Raw genomic sequence first — 27879 nt, 5'->3', positions numbered from 1 at the left:
GCTGCGTGGAGCTCTGGGTCATTCTGGCTTCCTGCACGTTTAGCCCATGTTCCTTTAAGCTTCACATTGACATCTTTTGCCTGTCACTCTGGATTTCTGGCAAGAATGATATTTAGACTAATCCTGAGCCAAATCTGAATTTTCCTAATGGGACTACAATTACAGGACAATCCAATCATAGAAAGACTTAATCCAGGTCATTTTTTAAAGTTGTAATAGTTAATTTTTCTGATTTCCAGGTAATCTGTTTTAGCTGCAACACACACAAGACCAAGGGTAGATCCCCCTGCTCCTTTTTATTTTTTGAGACGGAGTCTCCTTCTGTTGCCCAGGCTGGAGTACAGTGGCGCGATCTCAGCTCACTGCAACCTCTGCCTCCCAGGTTCAAGTGATTCTCCTGCCTCAGTCTCCCAAGTAGTTGGGACTACAGGAGCCCGACACCACACCTTGCTAATTTTTGTATTTTTAGTAGAGACAGGGTTTCGCCGTGTTGGTCAGGCGGGTCTCAAACTCCTGACCTCAGGTATTCTGCCCACCTTGGCCTCCCAAAGTGCTGGGATTCCAGGCGTGAGCCACTGTGCCTGGCCGGATAGATGGCTTTTTATGCACCCCGAGGCCATTACAGGCTTCCTATCCTGTTGCATCCCCAAGTGCTGACAGACACCTTCAGAGACGATGAGAATTTCGATTTCATCTCTCAGATCTCATTCCACATGTGACAACCCTGACTCTGTGATTGATAAGGGCACCTGTCCATTATCTCCCGTGTTTCTGTTGTCTCTAACAATAGCGTGGATATGTTTTTCTTTCTCCAGACTAACAAGGGGGATGAACTGTCCAACCGGATCCAGAACACTTTAGGCAATTATGATGAAATGAAAGACTTTTTAACTGATAGATCCAATCAGAGTCATCTCGTTGGAGTTCCCAAACCAGGGGTTCCTCAGACTCCTGTGAACAAGATCGATGAACATTTTGTTGCAGATTCAAGAGCCCAGACCCAGCCCTCATCTATCGGTAGCACTACAACTTCCACACCAGCAGCTGTCCCCGTGCAGCAGACTAAGAGAGGCACTATGGGCTGGCAGAAGGCTGGGCACCCACCCTCCGACGGCCAACAGAGAGCAAGTAAGCACATACACAGCTTGCTTAATTTGCACAAACCTGCTAAAACCCAGAGAACCATAATAAAAAAATTAAATCCCTGTGTATCGAGCCCCTCATCCTTATCTTCCTCTTCTTCCAACTCAGCACAACAGGGCTCTCTCAGGACCTTGCTTGGAGATGGTGTTGGCAGACAGCAGCCGCGGGCCAAACAAGTGTGCAATGTGGAGGTGGGCCTTCAGACCCAGGAGAGACCACCTGCCATGGCGGCCAAGCACAGCAGCAGCGGACACTGTGTTCAGAACTTTCCTCCATCCCTAGCTTCAAAACCCAGCCTGGTCCAGCAGAAACCGACCGCGTACGTGCGGCCGATGGACGGCCAAGATCAGGCCCCTGATGAGTCTCCTAAGCTGAAGTCGTCTTCGGAAACCAGCGTGCACTGCACATCATACAGAGGAGTCCCCGCCAGCAAGCCGGAGCCGGCCAGAGCCAAGGCCAAGCTCTCCAAGTTCAGCATCCCCAAGCAGGTGGAGGTGAGTCTTTATCGGCACCGTTCACATGCAGCTGCATAGTTACAAGTGGCAACTTGACCCTTGTGAATTCAGTTTCCGTGTTTCTTGTTTTTCAGTGATGGGGTTGACTTCATGTGGTAGGATTTGTAGCAGTCATTAAAAGGGGAGGCAGACTTAAATAATGATGTCTTAAAATCTCAAATTTATTATAATTGAAATTTTTAGAGTTCCAGCAAATGCAGTTGTGTGTGTATGTATTAGTTAGGGAAGGAATGTCCCCTTCAGTATAGTTTGAGAATTTTCTTCTGAACAGCTAGTGTTCACTGAGGTATGAATAAAATTAAGAAATAAGTGAATAAGTGATTCAGAAATAAGAAAAGCACTTATAGGCTATAATTTCAGTATCTAAATAGGTAAATTTTTATGTGAAAGAGTTCCAGAACTCTTTTCACATTTTTGTGTTTTGAAATATTTTAACACAAACTTTACCAAGTAAACCTCATAATAGTTTTTTAATTAATTGTTTAAATTATTCAACTTTGAATATGGTGAATTATTCAAATATTTTAGAAATCCTGTCCTGTCTCAGACCGTATTCCAAATTGATGATGGTTGTGAAGAGTACATGAAGAAAAAAATATGACCATGCATACATATTTTTTGCTGTGATATGGTATACTAACTAAAATTAAATGTGAGTTCTAGAACATTATACTTAGGAACTGTTCAGTTTTTTCTTTTTAACATATTCTTTAAAGACTGAGTAACATTGTGGCCAGAATATTCTTTGTATCTTAATAACCAAATGAAATCAATGATTTGACATTTGTTGTTGCGTTTTTGACAAGACTGAGCTTAAACATTTCTGAACTATCATCTCAGAGACCACCATGGACGGATAGGGAGATCAACATATCACCCTTAGAGAAGACCTCTTTTTTAATCTGTGAGATGTTTACACTGGTTTTGCAGAGAAAATTAAGTGACATGTGTACCGTAACTTTTTTTTAATTACACATTTATGATTCTAGAAAATGTTCACTTGGAATTAATGGAAGCAAAATGTAATTTCTATAGGCATTTATGTTTTTAAAAGTTTGTAGGAAACACACATACATAGCATCTTACAAAACTGGATTCATCAGGCTGTTTGATTCATCATCATCAAATGACTGGTAGCAGCAAATAAATTCCGGTGTATCCTTGAGCAGTGGTGACTGACTTTTACAACCACCAGGAATCCCTTCATTATTTCAGTCTCAATTGACTTCTTGTTAAAATGGTTTTTATCTGCCAGAGAAACTTCAGATTTATTAGGTAATAATTTACATGTTTGTTTATTTTGGAATTCAGTGAGTTCATAAAACTCTAGTTAAAACAAAAAAGATGAATTTTTGATAGCCAGTAAAGCCTTAAGCAGATAACTGTGCAGTTTTTATGAGGCTTTTGGGTTTGTCATTAATAACCTGGACGCTTTCAGGATGCCCTTTGAGGACTCAGATTGGAAAGAACATGCTGTGTACGGTGTCTGGTTAGCAGAGAGCAGGGGATGCCTCAGACAGAGACTCATGCTGAGAGAAATCAGAGCTTTTCTATGGGAAGTGTTCCATTTCCCCTATATGCAGTGACATTGAACTAGCGAGCCTGCCCTCCTCTTCCTAACATTTTGTCCTGAATATTTCAAAAAGGCCAATCATTCTTTGATAGAGAAGAGATAAGAGGTGTTGTTTGTAGAACAAAGTTAAAAATTGGTGGGTGGGTTCTTTTTTTTATTGGTGAAGGGGGTGCAGTATTTATTTTAGTAAAAAGCACTGCGTTTTAGGAGAAATATTGTAATTTGAACCTTATAACACTTGTCTGGGCTCACTCCCACAATAAAAACATGACTAAATTTCACAGTTAGCAGTCGAGTAGTAAAACTCAGAGATTTTTGTTGACAGTATTCCGAGAGAAGATTAAGAAATATTCTTTTTCAGGTACATTGTTCAGTATTTATAGTCTATTCCAATAAAATCCACAATCAGGCCAGGCACAGTGGTTCATTCCTGTAATCGCAGTACTTTGGGAGGCTGAGGTGGGAGGATTGCTTGAGGCCAGAGTTCAAGACCAGCCTGGGCAACATAGTGAGACCCCATCTCTACAAAAAATAAGTGAGAAAATAAAATTCACAGTCATCACATAGAAGCCAAAGAATTTTATCAACCAGATTTTACTTTTGAGGGAATAAATATTTTTATTTTTTAAAAGAGGTAAAACAATTTAATGTGACACACGATTTCAAAAATATTCATGCGAATATTTTAAAAAATAAAGATACTGCAGGTGTGAAAATCTCCTCTCAATAGCACAGACATTAATTTCCAATGAGGTAGAGAAGGTGTTTTTCAGGGAGATTTCCAAAGAAAATGACCTACAAGGTTATTACTTGACTATAGTGTTTCAGGATGTTAGCTACAGAGCAAGACTTATCACAGTGTGAAGAATTTGGGGGTTGGAAGGGTTAGGTAAAAGTGACGTAGAAACAAGGAGGGTCATGCAAAAATAGCTGTTTGGCATTGTATAGGTACATTCCTCATAAGAAAACAGATTAATGACTAGGTGCAATGCGATGAGAATTTTTTTTTTTTTATTGTAAGATGTAATCTCTGCCTCCAAGAAATTTACATTAACTGAATAAATTAGACTCCGGCACATAGCTTTTAATTTGCAGTTTCTCTCATTTACAGTCCAAATTAAGTTTAAAATTGGCCTTTTAGTCCTAAGAAAATTCCCTCACCTTCATTACCCTTGTAGTGGAAAAACAATTCTGTATTATTTTTAAAAATTGGGAAAATTTCAAACCCTTTTGCCTGGTTTTACACTTCATAAACTCTTCATTCTTTCCCTTACAACATCGGCACCCTACCTGCTGCTATGGCAAATTATTTGCAATAATTCCTGAGTCTTCAATAATAGGTAATTAGTGCAGAAAAATCCAGTGCAATTTGATGTGGAAGTTAAAGACCTCAAGAGAATTCCTTAACTCATACACCTGCCTCTTGGCTGGCTTTTCCCGACTCAGTTTTGTGTTTAATGAAAAACATATTTTCGTTGTTGTAGCTGAGTCTTTTTTTCTGAACACCGCCCCTCATTAAGTGAGCCTCCCTGGGAGTGCCCCCTGGAAGGGTGTCTACAGTTAGGTGAGAGACCAGGGACTAACGAATGGCCAAAGCAGGCCCTCTAGAATGTTCTACGGCCCGGCACACTGAATTTTATTTCGGACTGAAGTGAATTATTTTTTGTTTTACACGCACACACGAATTAATATTTTGTGCTCGGCATGTAATTCCAGATCCAAACATTGGGGACAGTTAACCTAGAGAGGCAGATACAGTTTTGTGGGACCTCAAATTTGCGTAGTCTTGGGGACCTTCTTTAGGAATAAAGGAATAGAAAATATCTCACCCTTGCCATTATTTTAAAAACATATAACTGTGTTAACACAGTACTACCCCCACCCCACCCCCAACTCCCCTGGGCCTTGGAGACCCTGAGGCTTAAGCATCATTAACTTCATAGTGTATCTGTCTTTGGCTCATGGAATAATATAAAATCATTAGTAAGATGATCATTTTAGATTTGAAAAAAAGTTATATTAGCCTACACTTGGTAGAATTTAAAAATACGTATGTGTATGTTAGGTGATGGGGCCAGGGCACAAAAATAGGACAGTGGCGTGCAAAACCTAACATGCAGAGCCAGTGAGACAACACAGGAGTGTCCTGGGCCTTTTGCAGTCGGTGGTTTGACAAGTTACAGCTTCAGCGGTATATTCCAAAACCTACACATTATAGTTTGCTGTTTGCAATTTAATAAGTAGTGATAGTTTGAAACTGCTGTTGCAGAGGGCTCCAGTGGCTGGGAACAGAATTCATTTGATAAGCCAGGGGAGCAAAGGAAGCCAGGAGCTGGTGCCCATAGCTTAGTCAGTGGTAAGGAAAGGGACACCTGAATTTGAGTATCAGTCAGTAGACTGTGATATCCTAGATGTTTTCGTAGTGGTTGATAATTTTTCTATAAGAACAGAGAAACCATTCATGGTTGATCAGAATTTTATTTGTTAAAATAAGTAATTAAATAGTCTAAGATGTATTGATTAATCATAGAATTTTCATGAAGGGCATTTTAAAATCACCGTTTATGCCATGAAAAAGAATAGAAAGATGAAGCACTGTGATTCCATAAAATAGCTTCCTAGAAAAGCAATTAACTGATTTTTTCTAAAGTTCACAGAAGATAAATGATGTAGGCTTCCTATTTCCTGTCACTCTTGGTTACCTTTGTATGAAAATGGATTTCTTCCAAATTAAAGTCGGCACCAGCCTGTCGGGCAAAAAAGGCATCTGTAAAGCAATGTGTACATTACATATTCATGCCAGTAGAATTTCTTAATTACATTTGAGATGTATAATGTTTTCAAATTGAAGTATTCTATCTGATTGCTCCTGGAAGAAATGAGGGTGTGTGGCAAGCCTGGAGACTCAGTTTCCCCACCTGTCGTGGTGTCGTCTTTCCCATCACCCTCGCTCACCCATGGCAGTTGGAGGCCACATCCCGCCGGACAGCATGGCATAGCAACAGCACTGATGGTTACGCTCTGCGCTTCCTCCTGTCTGCTCGATGGGCAGCTTCCGTCCTCTTAGAACGCGGAGTGCCTGTACTGCATATACCTGGAAGAGCGGAGACCCAGACCTTGATCTCAGATGCTGGAGGGAAGCACGTGGTTTCTGTAGTTTGGATGGGTCATTCTGAAGGTCGTAATGAAGACTGGCAAGTGGGAAATATTCCCACATTTTCCAGTCCTTTTATGGTCGGCCAGTGGGGTCTTAAAAGGTAAGGCACTTGGACTGGGTGCCGTGGCTCATGCCTGTAATCCCAGCACTTTGGGAGGCCGAGGTGGGTGGATCAGGAGATGGAGACCATCCTGGCCAACATAGTGAAACCTCGTGTCTACTAAAAATACAAAAATTAGCTGGGCGTGGTGGCGCGTGCCTGTAATCCCAGCTACTCAGGAGGCCGAGGCAGGAGAACTGCTTGGACCCGGGATGCAGAGATTGCGGTGAGATGAGATCGCGCCACTGCAGTCCAGCCTGGGCGACAGAGTGAGACTCCATCTCAAAAAAACCAAGAACCAAAACCAAAACAAAACAAAAAGGTAAGGCACTTAACATGAAAAAACTTCAGTTTCAGTTTCTGTCGTCTTGTGATGAGAAATTTGAAGAAAATGCGTTCCAGTATATCCTGTTGTGTGAAGGTGCTAGAGATCTTTTCCTTTCTCTTTCCTCTCTGGGCTTCTTCAGATTTACATCATTAAGCCAAGTTTTCTAGCCTTAAGGCTGGGAAACCACCCCTGACCGGGAGGCGTGGAGGGCGGGACCTGGAGGGAGATTATTAGCAAGCCCACCTTATTTTCCATGCTTTCTCAGTTCTCAGAAAGCATTCTGCCCCGGAGAGTCTGAACAGGTTACAGGGCTGCTTTCCCTTCAGCTGCAGCCTCCTGGGCCCGAGCTGCGCACCTGGAGCTGCTCAGGAACCCCCGGGCCTCTGCGTTTGGAGTCAGTTGAAAGTGACGTGTGATCCTGTATTTCTGCCACCCAGAAAGGAGGTATCACTCTTCCAGTTTCGTGAGAAAAGCCTCTTCTTGTGTATTTCATCCTTTCTTTGGTCAGAAATCTTGTGCAGTCTTTCAGCTACACAGGGAAGAGATAGAGTGCTGTGGAATGGGTGCAGCTGTGGAGACCAGCAAGCACCGGGCCTGCCACCTGTCAGCCGTGTGACGGGGAGCAAGTGGTTTGCTTCCTCAGGGCCTCAGTTTCCTTATGTGTGAGGTGGAGAACGTGGTAATGATACCTGCTTGGCAGTTACTGCAGCAGTGGGAAGTGAATGAGACGTAGGTAATGTGCTTAGCACAGTGGTAATGTAGTAAACGTTTGGTAAATATTGGCTACATTTCTGTTATTTAAACACCTTTGAAACGGAAGCAAACAAAATAGAAAAGTGAGTATATTGTTGAGAGTGATTTTATATGTGTGTGTGTGTGTGTGTGTGTGTGTGTGTGCGCTAGAGAGAGAGGAAATTCTGAAAGTTCCTTTGTATTAGACATAAATAAAATCTTGAACACCAAGATTATCCTGGATTAATATCACAAAGCCTGAGTAGCGTGATTCTTCCTTATTTGATGCTAGCCCCCTCCTGAGATTTTCTTTTCCAGTCTGAGATCACCTTTTCTCTCTTTTTCTGTGTATTTGTTTTTTTCTGAGCTATTATTATCTGTAGGGGAACCTATCACATGAGAGCTTTATTAATTAAATGAAATGCTAAATAAACACAATTGGAGCTGAGGACAAGTAGTAAAATGTTCACAGAGTAAGCATTTAGAATGACTTGTTGAGACAGATCTGTTTGAAGCCACAGTGTATTAAATAGTGTGTTTAATTGGGCTGAGCAGTAGGATCACTTATCTCCACATGATTAACCGGCATTAGCAATACATTTACAGTAGATGAAAATGGAGTCTCCCTAGTGCTGTTCGCAGATCCCATTCCATAGCTACGCATGTGACAGGCACCCGTGGACCACGCCTGGACACTCCCGTTGCTGTCCTGACTAAAGGGTGGGCTGTGGGACCGAGAGATGCCTCTGGAAGTGGTACTGACTGGAACCCCTCTCTCTGCTGTAAGTGGCCCAGTTCTAGAGCAGAGTGAGGAGTGTGGGTTCTAGAGCTGGAACGTCTGAGTTTCTTCACTCCATTTCCTGGCCAGATGGCCGGGTGCCTCAGTTGCCTCGTCTGTGACAGAATCGCGGTAGAACCTACTGATAGCATTTTTATGACTGTTAGATGAGTTGGTACTTACAGTGCTTAGCACAGTGGCTGGCACATAGTAAGCCTTCAGAAACAATTCACACTCATAGTAATTGCTGTAGTTATTTATAGTGGCTCTGTTTGCTTCGCATTTACCTGCTCCTGTGTCCAACCCCAGATGGGTTGACAGCTCTGAATGTAGATATTGAAGAGAGGTGGATGAATTTCACTAGATGATAAGTTCCACAAAACCAGGGATTTTTGTTTATTTTGTTCCATTTTTTACGGTGCTGCTTATTGAAGCATCTCTAATGGTTCCTGGCACGTAGTTTGTTCTCAATAGATGCTTATTGGATGAGTTAATTAATTTAAGGATATGGATGAAAGAAGGTGCTCCCCACCAATCCTGGGCCTCCCCGTGTTGGGGCCTCGGTAATCCCTGCCAGACCTTTATGGGAAGAGAGGAGCCAAACACTTCCAACATATAATTTATAGCTGCTGTTACAAAGTGAAATAGAAACCGTATTTACTGATGTATGTAAACACAGCACATGTAAAATAAATCTTAGAGCTAGCTGCCGGCCTCAGAAACAAACACTTAACAGGCAGTGCTCTGAGTGGCACGCTATGTCCTCTGCCTCTTTTTCCTTGTTCGTCTTTGTTTGATTTTCAGGAGCAGAAGTCCTTGCCCGGGGGTAGTGTGTGCGGGTGTGCTGTGCGTGTGCTCCCACAGATGGTCGTGTTCTCTGGCCACAAGATGATGTGGGAATGAGGAGGGTGATGAGGGGAACAGAGCAATGTAGGAGAGAGCCCACATTTCCAGCCTGTCTGCCACATGAACTAGGTTTTAATGAACAAAAGGCCTAAAATATGCGGAGTTCTTAGAAACACCCGTTGGCCCCGTGGGGTGCTTTTTCCCAGAATGTTTCTCGGCCTTTTTCTCCACATGCCGTTTAGTACTTCACCAATCCTGTTTCTGTCACGTTTCCTCATTCAGTGATTCGTGGGAACGCCGCATTGTTTTGTAATGTTGGCGAGCATAAGCTGTGTATGTCTCCTGAGCCCTGTGTATTAGTTGTCTGACAGACATAACCTTCAGGAATAGCATCTGTGTCCATATAGGCCTTGGCATGTGTTTAATACACACTAAACGGTTGACCCCTTATGTGTGTAATAAAAGGATTAACAGCAGAAGATGGGAAGATGTATGCATTCAGCTATTTCTCTCTATAAGCCCTGACAAAAAGTATAGACAGGCCCTCTGCCCACCTCCCCCCCCCCCCCCATTCTTGGATATCTCCATCAGTGATGAAGGCCACCTCCATCCCCCAAGGGATGCTCGATGCTCTCTGTGGCATCCCTGCTGAGGCTCATGCTGCTACACTGAAACCCCACAGCACAAGGGGACTGTGACCCTCCTGGGGTGCCTTTTTCGTCTTTGGGCAGCTCTGACCCTTATGATGATGGACAGATCAACCCTTCTGTAACTTACGCTTCTTAGCTTTGGTCGTGCCCCTGGGATTTCTTAATTGCTGGCGATTTCATTTTCATCCATCTCTGATGACTGATTTGTACCTACTAGGTCCTTACTGTGTCCCTTGGGACAGTCCCTCCCACAGGATCATGCCACCCTTTACCAGACAGACATTAAAGTCAGAGGAGCCTTCCTATGTCACCATAGCCTACCTGAATTCCTGTTAGAATTTTGATTTTTAGCCCTTTGGCAGTTGACAGTAAGTGGTATGGAGGGAGGAAAAAGCAGAGCAGGGGAAAGAGGGCTGGGGATGCCCATGGGGGTGGAGGGTGGGAGCTGGCTGCAGCATTGAGAGGGTGGCTGGGTCACTGCACTGAGATAGTGAGATGTGAGCAGGAGGAGAGTGAGGCCGGGACTTGGTAGAGTTAGCCAGGAAGACATGGCGAGGAGAAGACACATGTCAGGTGGAGTGGGATGGAGAGCTGGAGCGAAGGCTGAGTGAGAATGTGTGTCCTTACCCAGCAGCGTGCATGGGGCAGGAGAAGTGGCAGGGGAGGCCACGTGTTGCAAGGCCTGCCAAGCCTCGGTAAGGACTATGGCTTTACTGTGAGAATTGGGAGCCATTGAAGGGTTTGGAGCAGAGGAGTGTCATGATTTGACATAGGTATGAAAAGAATTAGTTTGGCTGTTGCACAGAGAATGAGCTGTAATGGAATGGGGCAAGGGAGAAGTGGGACATGGCTTGGCAGGGTATTGTGCTAATCTAGGGAAGGTGATAGTTGCTGGGGCCATGGGGACAGCAAAGATGGTAAGATTGGATTCTCTGTGTATTTTGAAGGATAGCCAGTAGATTGGCTGACAGCTTGGATGACAGAGGAACTGAGTACAGATATTTGATCTGAGCGAATGAAAGGAAGAAGTCACTATCAACTGAGATGAGAAAAACTATGTGTGAGGCAGGTTTCGGGGGCAAGAGCAAGAGTTCTCTTGCTTACTTGGGCTTATTGAGTTTGAGTTGTCTGTTAGACATCCAAGTGCAGGTGAGCCACAAGTCTGGAGTTTGGAGAAGGAAATATATGTCTGGGTTGGAGGTGTAGATTTGGCAGTTGTGAGCATACATGTGACATCTAATGCCTTGAGCCTGGATGTCGTAACCCAGGGAGTGAGGACAGGTGACGAGGGCTGAGCTGTGGGGTGTTCCTACCTAAAGGGGTCAGTCTGAGGAGAAGGAACCAGCAAAAAGGATAAGAAGGGATCAGTAGGTAGGAAAAAAACAGAGGATAGCACTGGGAGGCCATGAGGAAAGGGGGGTCTCAAGAAGGGAAGGGAGTTATTACCAGTGTCACCTCTGCTGTGTTAGGCTTAGTAACATGGAGGTCAGCATTTCCCTTGATGAGAGTTTTTGGGGCCAATGTCTGTTTGGGTTTGAGAGAGAAACAAGAAGAGGTATTAGAGACATTACATACAGTCTTTCTGGAAGTTTTGCCACACAGGACAGCAAAGATTTTGTAAGTAATAGGTCTTCATCATAAAAATTTAGATAACATTAAGAACATAAAGAAGGGCTGGGCACGGTGGCTTATGCCTGTAATCTCAGCACTTTGGGAGGCCGAGGTGGGCAGATCACAAGGTCAGGAGATCAAGACCATCCTGGCTAACACGGTGAAAACCCGTCTCTACTAAAAATACAAAAAAAAATTAGCTGGGCGTGGTGGCGGCGCCTGTAGTCCCAGCTATTCAGGAGGCTGAGGCAGGAGAATGGCGTGAACCCGGGAGGCGGAGCTTGCAGTGAGCCGAGATCCTGTCACTGCACTCCAGCCTGGGAGACAGAGCGAGACTCTGTCTCAAAAAAAAAAAAAAAAAAAAAAAAAAAAAAAAAAAAAAAAAAAAAAGAACATAAAGAAGAAAAAAATCACCTGTGGTTCTATAATCTGGAAATAATCACATCTAATGTTTTGGTTAAAGAGCAGATCCTTCTGGTCTTTTTTCTGTACTTTGTCTTTCTGATTAAATTGGGATTAAAGCTATTATATTTGGTTATTATCTAATTTATTTTCCTTATTGTAACCGCTTTCCCATGTTATACAGTTTTTGGCAACATTCAGTGTGTGGTCTTTAGTGGTTCAGCATCTCATTTATTTGAACTACTTCAGTGATTTTATCCTATAGTTTATTTGTATAATCCTTTTATTGGTCATCTAAGCTGTTTTCGGTTTTTTCACTATTACAAATTATTCTGCAATGAGTGGCTAAGTAAATTTTGTATATATATGTGATTTGTTCCTAAGAAAAATTTTTAAACATCCAATTTATAATTCCAAAGTGAGCAATTGTCATATATAAACCTTTGTGCATTTTTTGTCCATATCCTTTACCCATTTTTCTGTTGAAGTGTTTATATGTATTTTTTCTCACTAAGAGTTGTTTAAATATTAAGAAAACCAATCTTTCATAATTACATTGTAAATAGTTTTCCCAGATTGTTGATTAACCTTTGCTCTTAGTGGACAAATTAAATTTTGTATCTCTCTCTTTTCCTTTTTGATCTCTTCCTTTGTTAGTATGGTTACAAAGACGGTTACCAAAGATTAGAGTTAAATCTAACATAGTTAAATCTAACTATAAAATAAATAGATGAAAAGTTATCTATCTGAAATTTGTTTTGATATAAGATAAGGCTTTAGTTATTTGTTTTTTAAATAGTCAAATCCCAGCATAATTGGTTTATTAGTTCATCCTTTTTTTATAATGTCAGCAAGAAAAAAATGCTTTCTTTTTATGGAATTATAGCCATAGGTAGGAGTCACCTATGAAGACAATTTCTTGTGAAACTGGAAATCTTAAGATGCTCTGTCCTTCCTTCAAGACCCTAGTGCAAGTCTTACCACTTCCACCGCCTGCTCCAGCCACCAAAGTGCTTCCTTTCTTCTCAATTCCTATAGTGTCCACATGTGTTAAATTACCATATATTATTATGTATTTTTCTTTGGTGTCATCTGATCTCACAGATTTCCTGAGGACAGGCCCCTTCTTGTTTGTCTTTGGGCTGTCATCTTCTAGGATGGGGTCCTATTAGAGCAGGTACTCCAGCTCTAATAATTTCGTCGCTGAGGTCTGGACTTGAGTTTCTGTACCTCAGATATAGGTAGGGTGCACCCTACTTTCACTGGTTCAAATGATGTCAGGCAGCTCAGTGACAAAAATAAAGAAGAACACTAGAATGAGGTTCAAGCATAGCATATAATCTGACCCAGGCTTGATCTCCATCCACTTACCAGACCTCTTGCCATTTCCTTAAACCGTCATTTTCCTTCATGCCTTTCTGTCTTTGCTTCTGCCTGGAGTGACACCCTTTTCTGGTTTTCCCACCAGATTAGTCCTTCAAGGCCCGTTCCTCTTACTAAAAACTGGTAGTAATCTTTGGAAATTGGTCTTTGGGATATTTGCATTCCATCTTATTTTTGATACTTTTCTGTCTAATTTTGAATTGTTTATACTGACAGTTACATGCTCATTTAGATAATTTGGATAATGAAGAAAAATGAAGTTTAAAAATAAACTCAAATCTCACTGTCCGGAAAAAAAACTAACAAACATGAATTGAGCTTCATTTCAAATGACAGTGTCTCACTTTTTTACCTCTCTCTTTCTGTTTCTTTGGTTTCATCGAATTTGGAGACTCTCTTGAACTTTGATATCTTTTAAGATGCCCACTCTGTTTGCTCTTATAGGTCATTTGTTCTTTCTATTTGAGTCCCTAAAGAATTATTTGGAATTTCTGAAGCTTAACCAAAATATGTCTCAGTATTATGCATTTTCTGAAACAGAGAGTATTCTTTCAGTCTGCATATCAGTTTGTTCTAGCTCAGGGAATTTTTTAAAACAAAAGATTAAGTGTGGCCGGGAGCAGTGGCTCACGCCTGTAATCCCAGCACCTTGGGAGGCCGAGGCGGACTGATCAGCTGATGTCAGGAGTTCGAGACCAGCCTGGCCAATATGGTGAAAGCCCATCTCTACTAAAAATACAAAAATTAGCTGGGCGTGGTGATGGGCACCTGTAATCCCCACTACTCAGGAGACTGAGGCAGGAGAATTGCTTGAACCCAGGAGGTGGAGGTTGCAGTGAGCTGAGATCGTGCTGTTGCACTCCAGCCTGGGCAACAGGATCAAAATTCCATCTCAAAAAAAAAAAAAAAAAAAAAAGTTGTACACATTATTTGCACAAACTGTTTTTGATTTGTCCCTTACTGAAACTACCCTTATGCTTAATCATTTTTGTCTTTCATATCTATTAGTTTCTCTCTAATTGCTTTGATCTGTATTTTTAGTTACATTCACTCTTATTTTCCTAAGCCTTTCTTGTATTTTGTGTCCGTTTTGTTTCCAACTCTCTCTAGTTTTTGTGTATTATTTTTATCTTTAGTTCTTGTATATTTTATCTTTAGTTTTTAGTTTTCTAATTTTTAAAATTAGTTCTAGCATGTGGTTATATAATTTTATTTTTAAAATTATGCCCCCCAATGAGTACTTAAATTATTCCTTTCTGAGAATTTACAAGATTTTAATTATCATCTCTATTTTGTAATTTATAAGATTAATTTATTGTCATAATCAAAGGTGTTATTTTTCATGAGAAAGTTAGAAATTAAACTTTTCTTTGCTTATTCTATTCAATTTTGGTTCTTTCTTTTAAGGGGGCATTTTTCAGTACCAAAAATCCTTAGAAAAAGAAGCATCTCTATTACATATTAATTAGAGCATTGCACTGTTTCATGGGATAGATTCCAAATAACAGTGGCTTAAATACAAAACAAGAGCTTGTTTTTCTATTATTGTCAATCTGAGGCAGTGTGCTGGTTCTACTCTGTGACGTTGGGCTCCCTTTATTCTGTTGCTCTGCCACCTACAGGAGTGTTAGTCTTATCCCCATGATCCAAGATGGTCCGTATTCCCTTCCAGCCATCAGGAAGAAGGAACAGAAAGGGGAGGGCATATCCTGCCCATAGAGGTGCATCCTGGAGGAGCAGGACCTACTTTTTCTCACACCCTACTGGCCAGAGATCACCTGGCTATAGCTTTAGTCTGGGACATGAGGTCTTTAAGCTGGGTCACCATGTGTCCAGACATGACTAGATATTAGGGTAAAACAAGCAACCCCTGCCTTATGGTTGTCATTACTTTATATCAGTGGTTATTTAAGGGTTTATCTAGCTTATGACTTTCTGAGCCCTTTAAAGGAAGGAATCATTTTCTCCATCCTCGTTTTCTTAACACCTGAGCCCAAGACCTAATAGGTGCTTAGTAGTTAGTTGTGGAATTGCTTTTCAGTTAAAATGACAGTCTAATTTTTTTAATTTCTGAAGGAATGGGGTCTATAAACTCAAAGTGTTTTAGAACATTCTAGAAATTTTTGATAAATACAGAAAGGCTCCCTATTATCTTACTCTAGTTTGATAATTGTGCCCAAAATCAGTGATAGCTACAAAGTGTATAAATTTGATTGAAGTATAAATATAGTTAGTAATATAGGCTCTCCTTACTTGATATGAAAATGTCTTTGGATAATAAGTGGATTCCTATCTAAATTCATGAGTTCTCTTCTGACATTTGGGTTAAGCCTGAAATGGATTAATCTTTTTCTGATAAAGTTTCATAAGCTGTGATTTCTCTGGTGACCACATTTAATTAGATATTAAATAAACTGCTTATCTTTATACCAACAGGTTTTATGACTGCATTTTTTTCTGAGCTGTATTTCACAGATTAAATAGCTAGCAGAAGTAAAAAAATAAATAAAATTTTAAGTAAACCATTCTTTCCTTAGATTAGAAATTAAAGGATGCCTACTTTTTAAATGAAAAATAAATGTTTAAGCTTAAATTTAAAGGACAGAGATAGGGAAGATACTCTAAATGTATACATTCTAGTGAAAATAAATTCACTTTTCCAAGTTCCTTTTTTTAATCCTTGAAATTGGCTATGCTTCTTGTAAGTGGAAAAGTGTCATTTAATCTGTCAAGACTGAAACATTTTATGATAAGGTTTTTTGTTTGTTTTGTTTTGTTTTGTTTTTTTGAGACAAAATCTTGCTCTGTTGCCCAGGCTGTAGTGCAGTGGCATGATCTTGGCTTCCTGCAACCTCTGCCTCCCGGGTTCAAGCAATTCTCCTGCCTCAGCCTCCTGAGTAGTGGGGGTTACAGGTACGCGCCACCACGCCTGGCTAATTTTTGTATTTTTAGTAGACACGGGGTGTAACCATGTTGGCCAGGCTGGTCTCGAACTCCTGACCTCAAGTTATCTGCCCACCTTTGCCTCCCAAAGTGCTGGGATTATAGGCATGAGCCCCTGCGCCTGGCCCATTTTGTGATAAGGTTCTGAAGGTTTTAGTTTAAAAACCTCAGTTTTCTTTTTCTTCATCTCCTTTTTTAAAAAATGCTATACATCACAGTAAGATTCTCCAACTTCAAATCATGACATTCGGACTCAGCTTTTTTCCCTCTAAGTCTGGCAACAGAGAGGAGACACTTGCAGGTCTTGTGAATGTTGAACAGCAAGCGTTCATTTAATCTGCTGTTTTATCGAGAGGAACACGGCAGAGATGGATCTGGAGACACCAGATGACCTTCTGCACAGATCACATGAGAATTTGTGAGTTTCCGGCAATGCTAAGAGCCAAACATGGAAGGAAGATCAGCGATTGTCAGAATCCGGAAGGGCATTAAGTGTGTGAAGGGCTTGACTCTTCTGTCTCCCTAGAGCCAGGGAAATTTTCAGAAGAGATCTGGCCCTCCAGAAATTTCTTTAGTCTCATAAAATTTGAAGTGAAATTATTTTCACCTTCCTCGTTTAATCCCTTCTCCCCGCTTGAGTAAACCTCACGTGAAGACTGGGTAGGGGCAGGTGAGCAGGGTGGTCTCTCTGGGAGAACACGATGGTGGCTCCACTGATGAGAAAGGTTGGTAAAGATTGGTTGCAGCCGGGCCTCGTTTGAGCCTGTGGTTCTGGCATGTACCACAGCTTGTTATCTTTGGGGGTCGTGGTGGTTCAGCATCTAAACTGTGGTCTCCTTTTTCCAGCTGCTCCCTGGGCATTTTCATTTTCTTGGTTTCAACTCAGGTTGACCATAACAGTAAGTACCATGTTCTTGCTGAAATTCGATATCCTGGAATTGTCTTGGATTCTTTTTCTGTATCCATACCGTATCCATACCTTGTTGATGGCTCTTCTCAAAGGTCTCTCCTATTCTTCCCAATTTTACTGCTACCTTCCTATTTAAATATTTCACTTTCATGCTGACTTTCCTAGCTTCTGAGTGTCCACTGATTCAATTTTTCTTTCATAAACCCTGAGTGGCATTATCTGGTGAATCCTCCTGAAGATCCAGTTTCACCCTTTCTTCCTCAGCTCAAAAAAATTGGCAAGATCCCAATCCTTGCAGGATGTAAAACAATTTATGGACAAACATCAGTTATTTAAAGATATTTTAATTTCATAATAAAATTTTGGTTGTACATAAAGATGTAAAGTAAATAAAATTTACCATCTTAACTATTTTTTTGATTTTTTTGTTTTATTGTATTTATTTATTTTTATTATACTTTAAGTTCCAGGGTACATGTGCACAACGTGCAGGTTTGTTACATATGTATACATGTGCCATGTTGGTGTGCTGCACCCATTAACTCATCATTTACATTAGGTATATCTCCTAATGCTCTCCCTTCCCCACCCCCCCCCACAACAGGCCCCACCATCCTAACTATTTGAAGTGAACAGTTAGATTGTGTTAAGTCTGTTCGTGTTGTTGTGCAACAAAACTCCATAATTCTTGAGGTTTTTGGTTTTATTCCTCCCAACAGTGGCTTGTAAATCCTATTACGTTTAATGCAGGATTGTAAATATATATACTAAAGTGTTTAAGGACTTCATAGTGGTCACTGAATGCATTATAGTCAATTAACTGGTGGCCACTGGAAACTTCCTTGAACTCCGTTGTGAGTGGGCGACTCCCTCATCCCTTTCCTGCGTGTCTCCTCTATGAGTGAGCACTGTGCCTCACTCATGTAAGGCTCTTGGTAATGTTTGTTGAGTGGCTGCGTGGACTGATAGGATCAGATCATTGTTATCTAGGATACTGCTTTTCTTGACCACCCTTACAAGAATACAGGCTAATTCCCATGATATTCTGATGAAACACAACTCAACTACATCAAGAAAAAACAGCTACTATTGTTAGCACTCTCCTGTCATAGCAATTAAAAATAAAAAGATTGTGAAAGCAGCAAAATGCTTTTCTAATATCTGATAATGATCTTACTTTCAAGTGAATTATCTGATTTTATTTGCATTCTCAAATGCCTTAGAAACAAGTAAAATGAAAGAGAATATCATATTGTGAATTAATTTTCAACCTTTTTTCATGGAATTAAAAATACAATTTTGATGAAAATTCACAGATGGACCTCTCAGGGTCCTTTTCGGACCTGAGTCCATGATTCACTCTTTGTTTTTTTAAAAAAATCATTATTGAACTAGTTGCAAATGAGACTAGCTGTAAGGCTTTGGTCAATTCTCCTAATTGCTCTGGCCTTCAGGTGCATTTAATTAGATCCTATTCTATTCCAAACATATTTTGATTCCTTTATACTATATCCTAATGACAAATATTAAAAATATAAACCATTGTCGGGCTCATCACTGTAGTTTGTTCTGGATAATATAAATGCAGATCTCAGACTGCAATATTAAAGAATGTTGTATGTCCATAAAGCTGATGGATTAATTTTGTATTTTATATGTTGAAATGTGGGTATTCTGGATTCTGGGTTCTTTTGTCCTGTGTGTTTTCCTGGAAGGACTTTATTCCGATGACTTCCTCTGTGGGCTCTGTGATTACAGTGTGTATCTCTAGTCCTGATCTTCCTTGTAAGCTGAGGAACCGTTTTTCTAACTGCTTTGTTGATATGCCTGTGTGGATATTTTTGCAACATTCCATACTTAAAATGACCAGCACTGACCATACTACCTTTTCTGTGGAGCAGGCTTCTCCTCTGTAATTCTCTTAGTTACAGGAGAGTCTTCCGCCTAGCTCCTAAGCTAGAGCCTTTGAAGTTATTCTTTGGTTTGCTTCCATCGTTCCATATCTAATCCATTGTGAATTCCTTTTAATTTTATCCTAGAAAGTCTCTTGAGTGGGCTCTCTCACTTCTGCGTTTAATCACTGCCTGGCTTCTTGCCATTAATTTCTTCCAAACTAGTTCAACCTCCATATCACTACCAGACATAGACTACTAAATAAATATTTTTCTGTAGTAAGGAAAAGGAAAAAATAAATCAGATCGTGTTACATTCATGCTCCAAAAGGACTCCTTTTGTCCTCTCTTTCCTAGAGCAGTGTTCAGTGTCCCCCGTGTGTTCTGCAGAACCCAGTGTTGAGGGATGTCAGGAGTTCTGCAAAAATGGTGTCCAAGTTAAACTGATTTCTTTCCTGCCACGCTTATCAGCCCTCTCGAGACCAAATGTCTGTTATTAATCTCTGAAAGGAGATGGTAGGAGGCAGCATTTCCCAAACATACTTGACCACAAAATGGTTTTTTGTTTGTTTGTTTTTGCTTTTGCTAAGCAACCCATAGAATTAGTATTCTAGGAAACTTAGGCTAGAAAACACTAACCTAGAAAAGAAAAAGCTGGAGTTGTTGGTTCAGCATACAAGACCCTTTACATCAACTCACCCCTCCAGTTTTAACCTCAGGATGCTGTGCCAGGTACACTATACTTTAGCTACTCAGAGCTTGACTGTCGTCCCCCTAACATGCTGTGCACTTTGCAGGCCTCCATGCTTTTAGCGTGAATTTCTCCATACCAGAAATAGCATCTACTCACCCCAACCCAATGAAGTCAAGCTGGCACTAAATCTTCTTTATCATTGCCTCCAAGAAGGCTTTTCTATTCCTCATGGAATGAGTTGCTTTCTGTGTTCCTTCATAGCACTTCTCCTGCTGCCTTCACTCCCTGGCTTCTCTGTTGTCTACCATCTATCTATCATCCTTTGTCCCTTTGTTCCTTCTTTCCTTCCTCCCATCCATTCATCCATCCATCATATTATATTTTCAGTCGGTTCCCATAGCTGCCTCTTTTATTGTTCTGTGAGCTCCTGGAGGGCTGGCACTCTCTCTTATTCATCTTTATATCCTTGGCACTGAGTATGGTGCTTAACATGCAGGTGCTTCATAAATTAATGTTGAATTAAATAAAAAAGCTTTAAAAATCACAGAGCAGTTCTTTTTCATAACAGGTTCATAGTGTTTTATAAGCAAGCATTATCTGAGGCTGGAGATGGAGAAAATAACACACTTTATTTCTTACATTCTGTCAGAGTTCTGCCTGGACATTAACTTCTTAAACAGCATAGAATACATTTTTAAAACATGGGCATTGGAAGAGTAAGCTCACAGGTGAACCTTCCTTTGGAGTAGCAGGTGATAGCAGAGAGTGTACACACTGTAAGAATGAATGGGAATTTTAGATCTTACAATTTCGTTAAGGATGCAGACCTAGTTTGTTCAAATTGGGGTACAGAAAAAAGTGATTGAAAACAAATGCCCCCAGTTAGACATAAGGGGAAGTCCAGGTAGCATTGCTTATTTCAGCTAAAGTTGAGAATAAATACAATTAAATGAGCTGTGGCACTGCCCTGGGCCCCCAGCTAGATCTCAGACTGGAATTACAGGAGGGTCTGTGGACGTTAGCCTAATGCACCAGTCCGGAGTATAGCGTCTGATTTCTGCGATCATTGCAGTTGAGAGCTAAACACCCGTCTGTGGAGTGCTTCATTGTGCTAGATACACGTTGTCTGTGACTTTCACTTATAAATGAGGACCCCGCACTGATGAACGGAAAGACTGTGGATAAAGTTCTCTGTACCCCTGTCTTTTAGGTTTAATGGTTTAAACACTAATGACTTCAGCCTTTGCAACAATATTGAAATAGACGAACAAACCCAAAGGGTGAGGTCAGAGAGACCCTCCTCTTAGGGGAAAGAAAGTCTCTTTATGCCTTTGACCCCTGGTTCATGCATTGATGGTCACCAATTGAGAAGTGCAGCTGGGAAGCCACTTAGAGCAAAGTGTGTGTGATTATGTTTGTAACGATCGGCCTTTTCGTTCACCAAAGACCTAACTAGGATGAAAGAGCCTGTGGAGCACCCTGCATGTTTTAACACCACCCTCGTCATTAACAACCACCACTTGTTTCCTAAGTTTACTTCTCTAGGACCTCTAATGCCTTAATAGTTACTCAACAGCATAATTTCAACTTGGAAAAGTACAATTCTGAATGAAAACTCCACCGTTTAAACTCCCAGCCAACCCTACTGAAATGTCATTTTAATTCAGGGTCTTAGAAAAGACTAGGTCATCTTCAGTAGGCATTATCTTCCTTTTCTACTTTTGTATCAGCCTATTTGCGTCTATGGATTTCTGTAGGAATTATTGTTCTTTGGGTAAAACAGTATAATAAGTCATTTTAAAAATGCACTTAGAATCACATTTTACTGCAAATTACAGGTTTAAAACAGATTTGCTCTGAATATAGTACAGATAATGCGGTTCACAATAAAAAATTACGTAGCATTTGCACCTTTGGGGAGGAAAATCAGTTTAAAGTATTAAATAAGGGACTCTCTTAGACCATTGTGCTATTTAAGGTTCAGCATTTGGCCAGCTTATTCATTTAAAAAGTGAAACTTATGATTTGATAAAAATGGCTGATAAGGACACGGCTATTACAGTGTCATAAAGGTGTGTAAACGCAGGATGGATTTTGCTGCTTGAAGAGGTTGTGGCTAAAAGTGGTAAGTGCTGTGGCTGACACTGAAAATCAGAAAACTCAGTGCATGTCCTACCTTTTTATTATTATTATTATTATTATTATTATTTATTATTTGAGATGGAGTCTCGCTCTGTCACCCAGGCTGGAGAGCAGTGACGTGACCTCGGCTCACTGCAAGCTCCGCCTCCCGGGTTCACGCCATTCTCCTGCCTCAGCCTCCCGAGTAGCTGGGACTACAGGCGCCCACCACCACTCCTGGCTAAGTTTTTTGTATTTTTAGTAGAGATGGGGTTTCATTGTGTTAGCCAGAATGGTCTCCATCTCCTGACCTCATGATCTGCCCACCTTGACCTCCCAAAGTGCTGGGATTACAGGCGTGAGCCACCGCGCCCTGTCCTACCTTGTAATTTTTTTACTTCTTATGGAAGTACAATTTCTATATAGAAAAGTGATCCTAAGTATACAACTTGAAGAATTTTTACGAACTGCACACACCTGTATAATCATCAGTCAAATTAAGAAATGGAGTATGACAAGACCTGAAGAAGCTCTCCTGTGCCCCCTCCTTGTGAGGCCCCTACCCACCCAGGGGTGGCCACTATCCTGACTTATGATGATACAATTACTTTTGCTCATTTTTGTGCTCTATATTATTGGCCTTTTTGCTAAGCATTTTGTTTGTGAGGTTCATCCATGTTGTTGTGTGAATTTTAAATTGTTCTTTCTCATGGTAGTGGAGTGGTTCCATTAATATATCCTTACCTCTCACTTTTTGCTGTAATTTTATCATTTCATTAATTTTATTTCTCTGATTTAACTCCACACCAATTTACCTTTAAAAAGGTCAAATGCGATTCCTTTTACTGCTGTGCCATGCAGCCTTTTAAAACATGGATAAATGAGGCAGCAATAAATTTAGCAAATTTTATGAGTAAAAGAAATGGGTAGCACATTTTCATTATTCAAAGGAGGTCATGTTCATGGCAGTCCATTGCAATTTCGAATATGTAAAAAGAAAGTGAATTTGGTAGAATGCCAAAATAAATTTAGTTGCAAGATGATGACAGAAATATAGTTGTACTTAGGTTTGGACATTGCCTTATACTTTATTGACTGGATATTTTTAAGGGAATATTTTAAAGCAGAAAAAGTAAATTTGGTTTGGTTACCCAGTACACAATTTCCAATATGCAAATGCCTCACATCTGTGTATTTGTTTTGCTGCAGACATAACCAGGAAGAGTTTAGTGATGAAATCTGTTCTTAATTACGAGAGCAGCTGTTGGAGTGGTAGCCATTTTTTTTCCTCCTGATGTGAAGTTGCCTGATTTACTCATTTTTGCCTGCATTTTTCAGGCTTGCTAGTGCAGAAAGGGGCCGCTTTGTGAGAGGTTGCAATTTGTTTTCTGTCTGAGAGCCAGTGCAAATGGACTAAATCTACACAGCAGGGTGGTTTTATCTGTCCTCCTCACACACTGCAAGCTGTCCTGCCTCAGCTCAGCACCAGAGACCTATAAAACCACCCAACAAATGAGGGGGCTGTTACGTGTTCTGGCAAGAATTTCAGGCAGCAAGCAGTTCCTGTGAATTAACTAGATCCTTGTGATAGGGTTGGGGGGTTGGTGGGGTTGGGCAGACTTGGCCCATATAGGACTGGAACAGATGGTATTAATACAGTATTTTGTCTTTAGATTTGTAGATTTTTTAATATGCATCTTTCCGTTTCTATTCCATTATTTTTACATTCATAGAACTGTAGCATGTTTAGGATCCTGTAGGTTAGTCAAACAAAGTAAAACACAAACGTTTAGATGATCTTTCAGGTTAGTTCTTAAGCAGCCTTAATAATTGGTCCAGGCTGCCACAGCGGGGACCATATTTGTTTCCTCTCAAGTATGTTTCCTAGCATACTAAAGTAAGGACTTGGCATGAAACTGGAAATGGAAGCTGAGTGAAGGTGATCTCTTTCTCTGTTACAGTTTTCTACTCAGGACTGGATTTAAAAGCTTCCTAGATTCCTTTCCTGTAGAGAAGCCAATGAACTGTTTCATTGGAAGCAGTTGATACCTACACACCAATCTTGGATACATTATGTATTTCTTCACTCTCCATATTACATTCAGCTCTAGCCACAATTACCTTAACACTTGAAGTTTGACATTTTACGTTTTAATGTACACTATGTTGTAAAGTTAAAAAATAAAAGACTAAAACAAATGCAAAAACAAAGCTTATTCTTACAATCTGGGGGCAAAACCCTTCTATATTTTGTTTCATTTTACGTAAAAGATTTTTTTTTAAGAGCTTTTTTATTTTTTTGTTTCATGTAAAAGAGCTTTTCTTTTTCATGCTTGAAAACCAGCATTTTATAAAAGCTTTTTGAGGCTGATTTTTTTCCCCAAAATGAGTGAAATTAAAACTAATGTTGTTTACATTAATTTTTCTACTCTGTTGGCACTTTTTGGAGCTCTGTAGTACGATTGCAAAACCCTAAACCTTCTGAAAACTGCTTCTCTGACAGCATTATCCTCTTTATTTTTATTATACTCATACCAATGCAGAACAATTACCTGAGTAACTCAGTCCGTTAAAGCCTCTTTACACAGAGAATTCGGGGAGACGTGAATTTTTCTCACCTGGATTGCCTGGATCATTATGTTTTTTGCCTTCTGGCCTTTCTGAAGTCAGTAGATAAAAGGAGACTGGTCCTGTTGCCCTTGAGGTTCTCCCCTCAGATGGTAAACAACAGCAGACCCTTGAAGGTCAAGTCGCTGCCTGGTTAGCAGAGATGTTGTCAAGTATTTGATATTATTCCAGGCTAGAATTAATAATGATAATAGTAATCACAAAGGCATTGACAAATAATTCACAAGTAATGCACACAGAAAAAGAATTGTATCATCTTGGATTAAAAAAAAAAAAAAAAAAAAAAAAAAAGAGATCGTGTACCTGGACGAGCCACAGGCAAAACTCCTCAGACACCAAGTTAAAGAAGGAAGGGGTTTATTTGGCCGGGGGCATCGGCAAGACTCCTGTCTCAAGTGCCAAGCTCCCCGAGTGACCAATTCCTGTCCCTTTTAAGGGCTCACAACTCTCAGGGGGTGCGTGTGAGAGGGTCGTGGTTGATTGAGCAAGCAGGGGGTATGTGACTGGGGGCTGCATGCACCGGTAATTAGATCGGAACAAAACAGGATAGGGATTTTCACAGTGCATTTCTATACAGTGTCTGTAATCTACAGATAATAAAACCGATTAGGTCAGGGGTCGATGTTTAACTACCAGGCCTAGGGTGCGGTGCTGGGCTGTCTGCCTGTGGATTTCATTTCTGCCTTTTAGTTTTTATTTCTTCTTTCTTTGGAGGCAGAAATTGGGCATAAGACAATGTGAAGGGTCGTCTCCTCCCTTAATAGGATCAAGATCTATTGGGGACCAGCCTTTATCTGAAGGAATGGAATATTGTAACCCATTCAGAGCAGGACAGAGCAAATGTGCCAGATGAGGAGTAGGCTTCAGTCAGCTTCACCACCTCGGCCATTGGATAGGTGGTAGCTGACGGCTTACGAGGCTGTCCTCTTCAAGGAAGACTTTGAATTAATCACATATTTGTACCAGGCTCTTCTGATTAAGCAGAAGTTAGATTTCATCTAATACATTTCTAATCTATTATGGTTACGTTCTAATCAGCCACAGACACATGGATAGTTCTTTAAGGGACTGAGACTTCTGTCTTTATTAAACTATGTATGGATTATACTGTGTATGCCTGGTTACGTACTTGAAGTATGAATGAGTACTTACAAATTGTGACTAAGATTACGTCCTGTTCCTCAGGGGGGTTACCCATAGGTGGCAATTACCTGGGTCATTATAGGCGAGTGCATCTAAGTCATAAAGCACGTAATGTTCTGTTTCCTCCACTGTTGAACTTTCCCATCTTTAATTCGGATCTTTTTTCTGTTCTGATTTTCTGTATTTTTTAAAATCATCAATCCTTTCTTGATTGCCTGGTTTTTAGTTTCGTTATGAGTTAAATACTCCACATTTAAGGTTTTCTGCAAATGTCTAGTCCATGCAGTATCCTGGGTCCACAGCATGGGGGCAGTTGGAAACTCAGACCTCAAGAGTCATAAGGAATGTCTCCAGCAGTGAGCATGCCAGAGTGAATCTTGGAAATTCAGGTAACTTAGTGTCTGTGGTTGCCTAAGCTCCTAAGCTGGATTGCGTTTTTCTATTTTGTTTATGCTCTTTTGGTTTGTCACTGTATTAGTTTGTTTTCACACTACTGATAAAGACAAACCCGATATTGGGCAATTTACCAAAAAAAAAAAAAAGAAAAAAAGAAAAAAAGAGGTTTAATAGACTTACAGGTTCGCATGGCTGGGGAGGCCTCACAATCATGGCAGAAGGCAAGGCAAGAAGGAGCAAGTCGCGTCTTATGTGGATGGCAACAGGCAAAGAGAGAGCTTGTGCAGGGAGTCTCCCATTTTTAAAACCATCAGATCTTGTGAGACCTGTGCACTATGATGAGAACAGCACGGGAAAGACCTGCCTCCATAATTCAGTTATCTCCCACCTGGTCTGTCCTACAACACATGGAAATTATGGGATCTACAAGATGAGATTTGGGTGGAGATACAGCCAAACCATATCAGTCACCTTGGGAGGCCAAACTGAACTGCGGAAGGTGGTAGTTTGGTCCCACCTGCCTTTGCTTGCTTGTGTGTGTCTTCGCCAGGCTGAGGAAGAGCCCTGTGCAGGAATGGCAGCTTTGAGGCATTGCTAGATCCTCACATTATGAATGGCATAAAAGCAACAGAAGGTACTGGCTTCTTCCCACAGTTGATAATTCAGGGCTCTCTTTTTAAAAAAGATTCTAGCAGTTAACAGTCCATGGACAAGAACATAACATGCACCTGACTATTGTAAGTGGAGTAATTCCCAATGATATTTTGAATTTCATGTGAGAAATGATACTAAGTTCCTATTCATTTGAATTTTTAAAAACATGATCTCAAATTTAAAGGCAGATGACAAACTGGGAAAAAAATCGCAGACAGTTTGTTAATATCCTTAAGATACAAAGTACTCTATATATCAATTAGAAAAAGCTCCAGTACTCCAAAAACAATAGGGAAAGGTACTGAGCAGACAATTCACAAAAGAAGATTCCAGATATTCAACAAACATATAGGAAAATGAATATGAAGACATGCAAATAAAAATATCATTGTCATGTGTTATCTAGCAAACTGACAAAACTTGAAATCCTTCACTTGAGAAAGTGAAGGATTGGGAACCAAGGTTCTAATCTAAACTTCTAGTATCTTTCTAGAAGTTTAAATCATTGTTAACTTTATGAAGAGCAATTTGGAATATGAGTGAAGACAATGAAAAGATTGGATACATGAATATGTATCACAGTTTCATTAAGCACTTCAAGGATTTGGAAAAATTCTCTATGCCCTAATGTGATATAAAAACATGATTTTGGGCCAGGCGCAGTGGCTCATGCCTGTAATCCCAGCACTTTGGGAGGCCGAGGCGAGCGGATCACCTGAGGTCGGGTGTTCAAGACCAGCCTGCCTAACGTGGAGAAACCCCATCTCTACTAAAAATACAAAATTAGCCGGACATGGTGGTGCATGCCTGTAATCCCAGATACTTGGGAGGCTGAGGCAGGAGAATGGATTGAACTTGGGAGGTGGAGGTTGCAGTGAGCTGAGATCACGCCATTGTACTCCAGCCCGGGCAACAAGAGTGAAACTCCCATCTCAAAACAAAACAAACAAAACCACATGGTTCTGAAGAGGAGTTAATGTCCTAAGAAAATTTTCATGTTGAAAAAATGCTCATCATCACTGGCCATCAGAGAAATGCAAATCAAAACCACAATGAGGTACTATCTCACACCAGTTAGAATGGCGATCATTAAAAAGTCAGGAAACAACAGGTGCTGGAGAGGATGTGGAGAAATAGGAACACTTTTACACTGTTGGTGGGATTGTAAACTAGTTCAACCATTATGGAAAACAGTATGGCGATTCCTCAAGGATCTAGAACTAGATGTACCATATGACCCAGCCATCCCATTACTGGATATATACCCAAAGGAGTATAAA

General features: G+C 40.6%; 1 protein-coding gene across 3 annotated transcripts in view; it reads left to right on the top strand.

Moving 5' to 3' along the window:
• AFF3 (ALF transcription elongation factor 3) overlaps positions 1-27879 on the top strand; it is a 620869-nt gene that overhangs the window by 135914 nt on the left and 457076 nt on the right. For all 3 annotated transcript variants that reach the window (XM_008008177.3, XM_038004212.2, XM_038004211.2), the window contains 2 exons: positions 816-1128; positions 1252-1637. In XM_008008177.3, the coding sequence (XP_008006368.2) occupies positions 816-1128; positions 1252-1637 (699 nt within the window). The remainder of the gene's footprint in view (positions 1-815; positions 1129-1251; positions 1638-27879) is intronic.

Source organism: Chlorocebus sabaeus, chromosome 14 (assembly GCF_047675955.1).
Source record: "Chlorocebus sabaeus isolate Y175 chromosome 14, mChlSab1.0.hap1, whole genome shotgun sequence".
NCBI classification, from domain to species: Eukaryota; Metazoa; Chordata; class Mammalia; order Primates; family Cercopithecidae; genus Chlorocebus; species Chlorocebus sabaeus.
Note: the sequence above shows the minus strand (reverse complement) of the source record. Positions and strands in the feature narration are given on the sequence as shown.